The 12,425-nt window shown below is 38.4% G+C and overlaps 1 protein-coding gene across 1 annotated transcript in view; it reads left to right on the top strand.

Annotated features, from left to right (window-relative positions):
• The window catches only part of tnnc1b (troponin C type 1b (slow)), a 48,072-nt gene that overhangs the window by 5,938 nt on the left and 29,709 nt on the right, over window positions 1-12,425 (top strand). Inside the window, exons 2-3 of the mRNA XM_039773978.1 lie at window positions 2,140-2,170; window positions 6,464-6,610. Of these exons, the coding sequence (XP_039629912.1) occupies window positions 2,140-2,170; window positions 6,464-6,610 (178 nt within the window). The remainder of the gene's footprint in view (window positions 1-2,139; window positions 2,171-6,463; window positions 6,611-12,425) is intronic.

Raw genomic sequence — 12,425 nt, 5'->3', positions numbered from 1 at the left:
GTAGGGATTCCAGACCAAGAGACCGCCCAGTCCCCTCTTGGCAATCTACCTAACATAAATCAAACAGTCCTCTTTGTATTTAGGGTTTTCATGGAAGGACTTGATGATGATGATGGTCACGTAGACTTCTGGCTTTCAGTCCATCAATGTTGGTGCATCATGATGCTTTGAGTAGGTGGTGGTACCCAAAATTGCCTCCAACTCCACAGCCCGGGAAGGAGCACTTCATTTTCAATGGGCTAGAATATTCACTTTCTAAGTCTAAAAGGGGACAGAAGAGCATTACAGCCAAATAGTCATTCAGGTGGATGGCACAGCACAAAACTAACACAAGGCTCAAATAAATAACAATAATATGGCAGACAATGAAATGTGTATATGCAGCAATGAGCCATATAAACCCGTCGTTGTTGATCAAAGAGACAATCTGCTGAACTCTAAAAGCTCTTCATTTGTTTAATGTATGCAGCAGTAAATACTGGGTCAAAAGTACAAACAGTGTCTCTGTATAACATTTCAAATACAGAATTTGACAGATAAAACATTTCATTTGTTGCTGCTTGTCATTCCCTCATTTATGTGGATCATTTCCATATCAAATCAGAAGCCCATGTGCTAGGAAACTAAATTTGAATTGTCAAGTCGTGAACTTTGCAATTGATGTTTCATATTAAACATTTTTAATGTTACTTGTGCCGATGACTGTTGAAAGACTAAGTACAGTGCTATCTAAGGTATTTTTATATTAACTAAAATAACCACTGAGTAAAACTACCAGCGTATACCATCTCTCTGCAGTATAGACTGAGTACAATGATGATGTTACGTCACTCCATGGCTAGAAGAACACAGGAATAACAATACCAAGGCATATATACTGTAGATCAGTTGGACATAAGACAAACATACTCCAATTTGACAGACATGCTGCAAATGGTGCGCAGGCAACATGTGGAGCCAACAATGACTACAGTGAATCAATGACAAACACTGCATTACTAATTGATCCCAAAAAGCACAAAATAACTGGTGAGTTTAAATGGCAATGTTAAAGATGTTTACATATAATACATTTTAGATAGACAGTGGAAGAAAACTAAAATGGACAATACAAACACAGCACAGAGACAAAAATATAACCTACAGCTGTCAATAGCATGTTTCTAGGCTCATTTAGGTCGGTGCTTTTAAAACTAAAATACTGATAAATGAGCATTACATGTATGAAAGGTTTAAAGAAGTATAGTTAACTGCTTGACAAGTAATACAATGACTTTTATCTTTGACAATACAAAGTAACATCACATTATCAAAACTGCTTAATAGTGTTCAAGCTCAATGGTGGCCGAAGCCTATCCTGTAGCAGTTAAGTACATATTAAGAAACACTCCTGGAAAAGAAGACAGGGCATCACAGGGTTTTGACAATATAAATATTTAGAAAACATCACACGAAAACCATACATGTGATTATCAATATACTGTAACCTCTACAACCAGATAGTAGCATTCAAATGCTGAGAGAAAGTAACAAAGAAAATCAATTTACATGATGATGTTAGAATCACATCACCTCATTCTGCACACTATTTTAAATCCTAAATCTATGGTTGCTAGTGTTGTGCAAAGTACTTAATTGTCTTAGCACCTTAGCCTTTAAAGTTGGGCGCTGGGATTGGCGTGACGTCCTCTTATTCTTATAGCCATTATATAATTCAGGTAAAGGGCAAACAAGGCAATCCTTATGGTATGTATTATTTTAATGACTACTCTGCAGCATGTTGCTGTTGTTAACTATGGTCATGAAATATACTTTACTATTAATATAAATATACAGTAAATAAAGAGGTTTCTTCATCTTTGTGTCAATCATGGGGACTCCAGCTATTTTTTAAATGTAAAAAGAAAGCCATCTTCTATTATGTTACACAAAAGGTATCTACCAGCTTCATATAAACCATAAAGTACTTGGCAACATCCTGACAGGCAAGCTATCGCTTTATGTTTCTTTATGACCAAAAATATCTCTGGGCTCACAATGACACGTCATGCATTTCAGTGACTTAATAATGTAGCAGTTAATACCAAACTTTGAAAATGCTCCAATGACCTAAAACTTTTTCATTTCCTTCTTCCTTAGGTTGAAAACTTGACAGAAGAGCAGAAAAATGGTATGTGTTGACAAGCATTTAGCTGAAAGTAATATTTTTTACTTGGAGAAGCTCAACTTCAATCCTATTGTTAACATTGTATTTTTGTTAGTAAAACACAGTTTAAAACACAGCTTAACTAAAGGTGATATTTAAAGGTGATGAAGTGCAGCTGATCGTTTCACTGCAACAGGTTTTCACTTGGGATTAGCTATTCCTTACAGTCGTCCTCTTACAGTGCAGTCCGTAAGTATTTGGACAGTGACACAGTTGTTATCAGTGTGTCTCTCTACTCAACGCTCTGAAATGAAACACAGAATATGAGCTTTTACTGTAGACTTTCAGCAATAAATACCACGCCACTCCCACATGTGTGATTATTAATAGTCTATATATATAATTCACTAAGGCAAGACAACCATGAAAAGCATGCCGGAAGGGGCGTGGATTCACTAAGCCGCCGACAAGTGTGACACCTATGGCGCACGCAGGAAGGAGCCACGCCCACCAACTCCAAGACCATTGGATATGACGACAACTCGCAGGGCCACGCCCACCAAGTCGGACGCGAGGACACAGAAAAAGTGGCGTCATTTATATTCGTCTGTCGTGGAGGCCACATGCGGTGCAGGTCAGGTTAATGCCATGTTCATGTCATGCATCTCCGAGCTACGTTGACTGTTCATAGAGGCATGTTTCCCGCGGAGGTGAATCGCCATATGCAGCGTGTGAAACGGTTTGCGAGGGTATCCCATGGGATCCTTAAAACATTCCTTTACAACTGAGGTTAAAACACAATGAAGTAAGCAGTCTACGAGTTTTCGGTTACAACGCATGACCGCTTGCACCATAGCAAACTGTTTTACACACTACATACAGCAATTCGCATCTGCGACAAACATGCGACTTCTTAGATGCTCCTGCAGGAACACGGAAGACGTTTTCCTGCCCACCAACACCCCTTTTTCACCGGCCCGCGTCTACCCTCGCTCTCTACGCATTCACACTGCCTACCCATGTGCCCTGACGCAAAAACACACCGACCACCCAGTTAGCCCCTTTCGTCTGTGCAAGGAGTCCACATGCACGTCTAAGCCACGTTGACTTTTCATTATTCTTTTCGGTTTCGACACCCGACCGCGTCCACCATGAAAAACCATGCGAAAGGAACAACAAAGCCCCACCCACAAACTCTACCCCTCCTCCCACGTGCTCAAGAACGCACCTCAGACCACTGCCCGCCAAATCAAACAGCTCATCAAACACGTACTCACTCGCTTTGGTCTGTGCTGCGGTCCAAACCCAGCTGTGAGCCACGTTGACTATTCTTTTGCCCTCCATGGCTACCGCTTCAAATGTATTTCATGGAAACAACACTTCATTCAATGTTATTGAAATTCCTGCTTCAGGTAACTGTTTGTTTCTGTCAGTCGGGTTTTTTTGGAGAAATGTCATTGACGAAACTGTTGCTCATAGCAAACTGTTTTACACGCTACATACAGCAATTCACATCCGCGACAAACATGCGTCTTCTTAGATGCTCCTGCACTTTGCACACCCCCCCCGTGGTCGTGGGTCTTGGTGGACTATATATAGAAAGGCAGCCAAAACCGCACAGAGCAATGAAAAGTCTTCGTGAGTCACAGGTAGGGTTACCACTTTTAATACAAACAAATAAGGGACGCATACTGCAGCGGGGGCCACATCCCTTGGGGGCCAAGACCACGGAGCAGCGCAATTTCATTCTCAAATACGGGACGATTCCGTATTTTAAGCGGGTGGCAACCCTAGCCTCACAGGTGCATCTGCACTGTACAAAGACGACAACGGACGAGTTGGAGGTGGCAACCCTAGCCTCACAGGTGCATCTGCACTGTACAAAGTCTTGGGGGAGTATGGTTACAAAAGCCTTTCGCTTCATTTGACTCAACACAGGAAACCTCACCCGCCCGACGACAACGTTCTTACTTAGTCGATTTGGATGCTTATTTCCAAAACTAACGAGTTGGAGGTAGAGGGCACTTAGAGCAGGCGGTGTATACTGTACTGCACGCGCTACACTGAATGGAGAAATCAGTGCAGACCGTGGTTTGCAATTGTACATTGTTGCAATGTTACTTTTCTGGGTGGTTTATTAAATTACGGATTTTTCAAATGTTTATTTTTTCCTCTGTGCTTAAAAATCATTTAAAAAGCGTCCTGATTATCATTTAAAAGCGTCCTGCGAAGGGTTGGCTAGTATTCATTATTTAAATGAAGTTAATGACTTATCTGTAAAATATAATATACTGTACATGCTTTAATGCATTTCATCATGAAAGTGATATCAAATCTAAGGATTCTAATGAGCAGAGAGCCGGAATATCATAAATGTAATGTGTTCTGTGTAAAGATGGTATGTGAGACTTTTAAAATGTATCATGTCATTATGTTGGGGAATGTGTGACGCTTGAATATAAAAGCACCACAAATGCATTTGTATGTCACCATTTTGCTTCACCATATCGGACCATTCATCAAATATCGAAGCATACACATTGATCCTGTAGGATCCGCATAGCAGCTTTCTGTCACATGTAGATAGTTAACAGAGACCCTGACGTCACATTCTGACTCTTATCACAATGCACCCCTCAACGTTTAGCTGGTACTGAAACTTGCGCAAGTGCCGCATTAATTTCTGAGGACGTGCTCAGAGGAAGCATCAAATGAACTCTGGGAACACGTGGCAGCCATGATGCATGATGTATAAACTGGCCCTTATATGTAGTCCCCATATTTTACATGATTAAAATTACTTTGACCCCTTAAAAGTGTCTTAAATAAAACTGTCATTTAGTAATTGGTTGTTAAAATGTTTGTATTCAATGACTGCCTGAAGTCTGGAATCCAAAGATACACAGGTGCTGGGTTTCTTTGATGCTTTTGCTCTGCTAGGCCTATGTTGCAGCCACCTCCAGTTTCTGCTTACAGAAACAATCTTGTTTCCAGCATGCTTGGTTGGATTTAGGTGAGATGACTGTATAGTCATTCAAAATAATTACACATTTTGGTGCTGAAAAACCCTTTAGTTGGTTTAGGAGTTTGCCCTGGGATATTGCTAAGCTGCAGGGAAAAGCAACATCCAACGAGCTCTGATAGATTCATCTGAATCTGAGTAGATGTCTCTATACACCTCAGACTTCATTCTGATGCTTTTATTAGCAGTGACCTCACTAACTGCAAAGAGAACCAGTTCTAGTGGCAGCCATACATGCACAACCCATACTACTACTTCCAGCATCTTTCACAGAGAAGGCAGTATTCTTAGGATCATGTGCTGTCCCTTTCATTCCCAACATCTTTTTCTTTCCATCATTCAATTAATCTTCTTTTCATGTCAGTATGATATTGTTACAGAAATGTTCTTGTTTTTAATGCTCTTCCTAAATACTTTAATTTGGCGTTTCTGTTCTGTTCAGTGGTTTGCATTTTATCTTAGAAATAGGTACAACTTCATCCTGGATAATGCTTTTAATCTGGTCAACAATAGAAAATCAATTTTTCTTCATAAGAAAAAGTATTCACCTGTCACTCACTTCAGGAACCTTTTGTCAGTCTACCATGTTGTTTGGTATTTCTGAGCTCACTTGTAAATTCTCTTTCTTTTTAACTGTGTATCAAACAGCTGGTTTTGGTAAACCTTAAGTTTTTGATATGTCTTAGATTGTTTCTTACCCATTTTTCTCCCTCATGATGGCCTGCTTTGCTGGCATTCTCACCTCATGTTTAGTGCAAGCAGCAAGCAAAGTCCAAATTAAAAGACCACAATTAGAATCATCTATTGCTATTTTATAAGATTTATTCTGCATGACTTGATGATGCAATATCATACACCTGGCCAAGGAACAGCTATTCAGCCAATTGTCCAATTATTTTTGGTTTCTTAAAGGGATGACTTCATGTAAGCATTGTTGCAGTGCTATTACTGTTTCTTTTTTTGTAAATACCCTCAACTTAATGCTAACAGTCTACACTAAAAAAAATTATATTTTTAGTTTTTTTTTTTAATACTAGTATGCTTAAGAAGATAATCACACTGTCCAAATACTTATGGACTTATTGTACTTTGTATACTACTTGCTGTCTTTTTTTCCTGATTGTAAAGTTACCTTGATAATGTTCATTTTCTATCAACTACAAAAAAAAAACAATTTTCCACAGAAAAGTAATGCTTTTTTTCTGTTCCTACCTCTTGCATACATTTTCCATTTGAGCCTTTCCTCTTATACTTCTTTTCTACTCTTTTTTTTGTCATTTTTCTTTTTTCTGAAGAATTTAAAGCTGCATTTGACATCTTCGTGCAGGATGCAGAGGATGGCTGCATCAGTACAAAGGAGTTGGGGAAGGTCTTGCGTATGCTGGGACAGAATCCAACTCCTGAAGAGTTACAAGAAATGATTGATGAAGTAGACGAGGATGGTAAGCTGAATATTCTCAGCTCTTCTAACTTTAAATAAGTCTGTGTCATCTGCCTTTTGGCTATACAACATCATTAAAATTACCCCAGGATACAACAGACAGGCTACTTGGTACTGCTTCAGCACCTTCTGAGTGCATAAATTTATTAAAAAAATAAATGCCTTACTGCAAACTAAATAGCTTCTTATGAGTGTGTGCCTAACCATGGTTGGTTTTTTCCTTGTTTGTGTTTTACTAGAATAGGCTCAGAAAGGCACAAATTCACTGACTACTATAGTATATTCTACTGTATATGTTCTTCAATTGACAGGTAAAATTACACATGAAATTTTGTTTCAAAATAGAAGGCTATGGCTTACTGTACTGTGAAACGTAGTAGCCCTGTATATTATAAGGCAATACTATACATTTGCCTTATAATTCAATACATTTCAATTCAATTCAATTTAAGGCAGTTTCATAAAATTGTCCTCTCTGCCAGGATGACACATCTTATTCAAGGAGTAAAAACCCAAGAAGGTTTTCTAAGCACTGAAAAAGGGCTATGACTATTATACATTAAATGCTATTAGAGTCACACATAAATCATAATTTAGGGTACATAAGTCACAAAATATGATTGCTCTTAATTTTTTTCATAAACAAAGAGACCCAAGCATGCAATGGTCTGTAACGAAAACATTATTTATGACAAAGATAATGCAATTTATATAAATCAATCTGCTTTTGAAGCCCTCTTGCACATTATTGTCACAAAATTACTTTGAATTGTAATATACTACAGTGAATTAATGATTTAATTGTTTTTCATATTTTAATACTGTAAAGGTATTCAAATGTCTAAAGTTCCTGATGTGTCAAAATTTAAGTGAAATACCTGCTAAAAACAGATGCATGATTTAGTATGTTATTTACTTATTTCCCCACTTATATAACACAATTGTAGATGCAAAGTACTGAGAAACATGCTGTGAAAGTACAATTATTCCAACGGAACAACCAGACGTTTGACTGGTACATGATAAAAACAAATGTATTTATAATAACTGTATATTAATGAAAGCATTCTTCATGCCTGGTGCAACCTTTGGAAATTAACCTTCTATTCTGTCTCTCTAATTTTGTTTCTCTTTCCTGTTAGGTTTTATTTATTGGATGATTTGGGTATATATTTTATTGATTTTACAAGAATACTAAAATCAGGTTTCAATCTGATGAGGTTACTACATGAAAAATATAATTTAAAAATGTTTGAATGACTCATATGTACTGGCCCAACACTGTAGGGCATCACAGTATTTAATATTGAATGAGAAAAATTAGATATGTTTTATCATGAAAGTATTTGTGAAAGGCCTCCTAAGGTTCCTTTTTATTGGTGGACAAGCTCATCATAGAAATAGGTAAATACTGCCTCTAATCTTATTAGCTTTGTTTTATTTCAGCACTACATTTGAAAAAGAGTCAACACTTAATATGTGAATACCTTAATAATGGCTAAGACCAGCCTTGCAGCAGTGGAAATCGAGAGCAAGGGCTGAACCTCTGAATACTTTAGCAGTGGCCAACACCAACCTTGCTCTCAGTTTCCCCCACTGCAAGGGCAGAACCATACCTCCCAGAAGAAGGGAACCACAAAAGGATTGTACACTACCCAGAACAGGAATATCCCCATTATATTAATCTCTTATGACATAGGTAAGGATCCTGCAGAACTTGGATAGGTTTTTCAATCACTCACCCAATAGAATCTCTGACCCTCCACTAATTGCTAGTGTCACTGTAAAAAGGCAGTTAAAGTGAGGTAATACTAAAACATAATTTCAGTCTAAATTTATGTTTTTGGAAGAGAAACCAGGCAAATGAAACACTAGAAGTAGAAATAAAAGAAAACTTACAACATGAATAATTCAGATTAAAGTCTATAAAGAATAACTTGCATCAGGTAGTTCGTCATTTTAGATGCTGCAATCTTTATCTATTTAATCCCACTAAGGTGCTCCTTTAAAATTTAAGACATTGCCTGTTATTTTCCTCTTAGGCCATCAGTGATACTTGCGAACATCTGGAAGCTCCTGTAGGTGGCTATCTTAACAGAAATCCAAAAAGTGTTCTCCTTTAGACAACTCCTTGGTGGCTGATAATGCAAGAATTAGCAATAATTGCATGTGACCAAGTTGGACAACTAATAATTTCCAATTTTCATTTATTGTCAGTAAAGCTACTTTTAGCTAAACATGATAACATGCTGACATGTTTACATTTGCATATAAGCAAATACACAACAACTTATTTGCATACATCCTAGTAACCTATTCTTTTTATGCTTGGTGACCCATCCTTCTGTCCATAAAAAGCACTAGCCGGTTGCGCTATAAGGGCCTTTCGTAGATGCAAGTAACATTAAAAATGCTGGGAACAGTATTACTTGGGCATTAACCTGGCCACAACCCTGCTTGACTGCTGTGTCTGTGTATAGGAGAGTGCTAGATTCAGCTACAATGGATAACCGTGCCATTCCTGTTTCAAGCTGAATAAAGCTGGTTTTGCTAAAGTACTGAGACTCAGCCTCATGTTTTGTGGTGTAAGACAGGGACTGACATGTCACTATATACATATATATTTATTCTTTTGCATGATGAACTTCTTGTGTTTAAGGACGATCTGTGCAAGCACAGAATGCAGAACCAGCCTAGACTATTTTTAACCTAGTATTAGTGATAAACCAGCAACTTGAATAAAACTTTTTTTAGGTTCACCAAAAAACAGAAAACTACCCCATTTGTCTCACCTGTAACCTTATAGTACTGTTAATGAGGGGACCATACTTCTGCTACCTGATGGGAGGCAGCCTAATCAGAGTGAGGCACATATAGTTGGAATGTGAATACCACAGGTAGTTTAATCCTCAACTACATTGTACAACAATTTCATTGCCTCACTGGATTACAGCACTTCTCAAGTGTCCATGGTTTCTCACTCTTTACGTCACACTGTTAAAAAGGACTGCTCACTGTTGCCACACAAGTTGGAATTACGTGACTTTGGCAGGCTTGACTTTTTTATGCATCCCTGCAGCTGGTTCTGAAGCTACTCATCTGCATGATGATTGGTGTCTCATTTCCCAAGCTGATGCAACTTGTCAGTGTTATTATAATATCCTGTGATGTAATACTTTACATAACCTATGGAACAAGATACAGGCACTAGATTGGAAAGTGGTGGCTTGTTGGTATAGTGAGCAAATAAGAATGTCATATACTGTGTACACAAAATGATTAATCTGCAACGAGTTGATGACTTACATTTTTATCAAAGCAATGCATCACATTTTTTTAAAACCAGTGGTATTATATACCTGCATGTCAAACATTGCAAGATCGCAATTCCAATCAACATTCAACAAGCATTTTGTGGCATGCCATTTGGATGCATGATAAGAAAAGTACTGAGGGAATGAATATGTGAAAAAGGGCCACCACAATGGAACAGAATTAAGTTGTTTTTTTTTTTGTTTTTTTTTTGGACTACATATGCCGAGTCACTTTTGTTCACGACATAGGCTTTGAAAATTGTGTTCAAAAGAAGCAATTTGTAACTTTTGCTACTTCTTGTGGGTAGACATTTACTGACATTCATGTGTTAGAATAGCAACCCATAAAATTGGTCACAAAAACTGAGCTTAAATCCTTACAAGGCAAGCATGCTAGCACTGTGCTTTGCTATGTGAATAAATACATACAGGTATATCTCTATATCTATAAATTGCTGCTCTTCCCATCTATGCAGAGGACCCTGCAATGTGTATGTCTCTGTTATGTCATTTACTATGGGATTCGTAAAAGACAGTGTTAATGTTTGACACACCATCTATTGGGATAACAAATGCATTGCAAATGCAATGTGCCACCTTTGGAATGACACAGACACTAGCAACCGGATGGACACAAAGACAGGCACATAGACACTCCATCTGCCTTAATAAAAGAATAAGTGTCTATCTGTATGTATGTTCCCTGTGCAATCCTATACCCCTTGACTGATCTGGATCAAATTTTGTATAGTTGCTCTCTAGGACAATATAGATAAGACAGACTAGTTTGGAACCCAAAATGTTGGATTCAAGTTTTTTTTTTTTTGTTTTTTTTTCTGTGAGCAATAGTTTGCACACCAGTGCCACCTGCTGACTCACTGCAAATTAAACATCTGAACAGACAAGCAGATTCAAGCCACAATAACCAGCGCTTAACATTACTTACCCAGGGCAATATCATTTGATGCTTCCAACTACTGTAATATTAAATTGAGAATCTGGAAGTTCTGCAGTTGTGTGATAGGTTAGACTTGATTGAGATTGGAAGTGCAGCAAAACACAGAAGATCATCAAAGGATTGTTGTTAACTCTTGCTTTGTCAGCATTTCTTCATAATTTAAGTACTACAAACCATTCAACTTCAACTAAGGGGACAAGTCAAAAATTACAGAATTCATGCTTACAACCCAACAAGGAGTTATTTTAATTCTGGAATCCCAAATCAGACTCAAAAGGAAGAAATTCTCATGAGAGCAGAGTCATTGAAAGAGAGCTGTGTGGATGACAGATGGGAGAGCAACAGGGTCATCATTTAAAAAACACAAAGTTATGCTATCTTTTTAAGTTCATTCAACTAATACACTGAGGCAATGTCGGGTACTTCATCTAGTATACATACATATATATATATATATATATATATATATATATATATATATACATACACTCACCTAAAGGATTATTAGGAACACCATACTAATATGGTGTTTGACCCCCTTTCGCCTTCAGAACTGCCTTAATTCTATGTGGCATTGATTCAACAAGGTGCTGAAAGCATTCTTTAGAAATGTTGGCCCATATCGATAGGATAGCATCTTGCAGTTGATGGAGATTTGTGGGATGCACATCCAGGGCACGAAGCTCCGTTCCACCACATCCCAAAGATGCTCTATTGGGTTGAGATCTGGTGACTGTGGGGGCCATTTTAGTACAGTGAACTCATTGTCATGCTCAAGAAACCAATTTGAAATGATTCGAGCTTTGTGACATGGTGCATTATCCTGCTGGAAGTAGCCATCAGAGGATGGGTACATGGTGGTCATGAAGGGATGGACATGGTCAGAAACAATGCTCAGGTAGCCCGTGGCATTTAAACGATGCCCAATTGGCACTAAGGGGCCTAAAGTGTGCCAAGAAAACATCCCCACACCATTACACCACCACCACCAGCCTGCACAGTGGTAACAAGGCATGATGGATCCATGTTCTCATTCTGTTTACGCCAAATTCTGACTCTACCATTTGAATGTCTCAACAGAAATAGAGACTCATCAGACCAGGCAACATTTTTCCAGTCTTCAACTGTCCAATTTTGGTGAGGTCATGCAAATTGTACCCTCTTTTTCCTATTTGTAGTGGAGATGAGTGGTACCTGGTGGGGTCTTCTGCTGTTATAGCCCATCCGCCTCAAGGTTGTGCATGTTGTGGCTTCACAAATGCTTTGCTGCATACCTCGGTTGTAATGAGTGTTTATTTCAGTCAAAGTTGCTCTTCTATCAGCTTGAATCAGTCGGCCCATTCTCCTCTGACCTCTAGCATCAACAAGGCATTTTCCCACAGGACTGCCGCATACTGGATGTTTTTCCCTTTTCACACCATTCTTTGTAAACCCTAGAAATGGTTGTGCGTGAAAATCCCAGTAACTGAGCAGATTGTGAAATACTCAGACCGGCCCGTCTGGCACCAACAACCATGCCACGCTCAAAATTGCTTAAATCACCT

This window comes from Polypterus senegalus, chromosome 13 (assembly GCF_016835505.1).
Source record: "Polypterus senegalus isolate Bchr_013 chromosome 13, ASM1683550v1, whole genome shotgun sequence".
Classification (NCBI taxonomy): Eukaryota; Metazoa; Chordata; class Cladistia; order Polypteriformes; family Polypteridae; genus Polypterus; species Polypterus senegalus.
The sequence above is the reverse complement of the archived record's forward strand: the minus strand, read 5'-3'. Positions and strand labels throughout refer to the sequence as shown.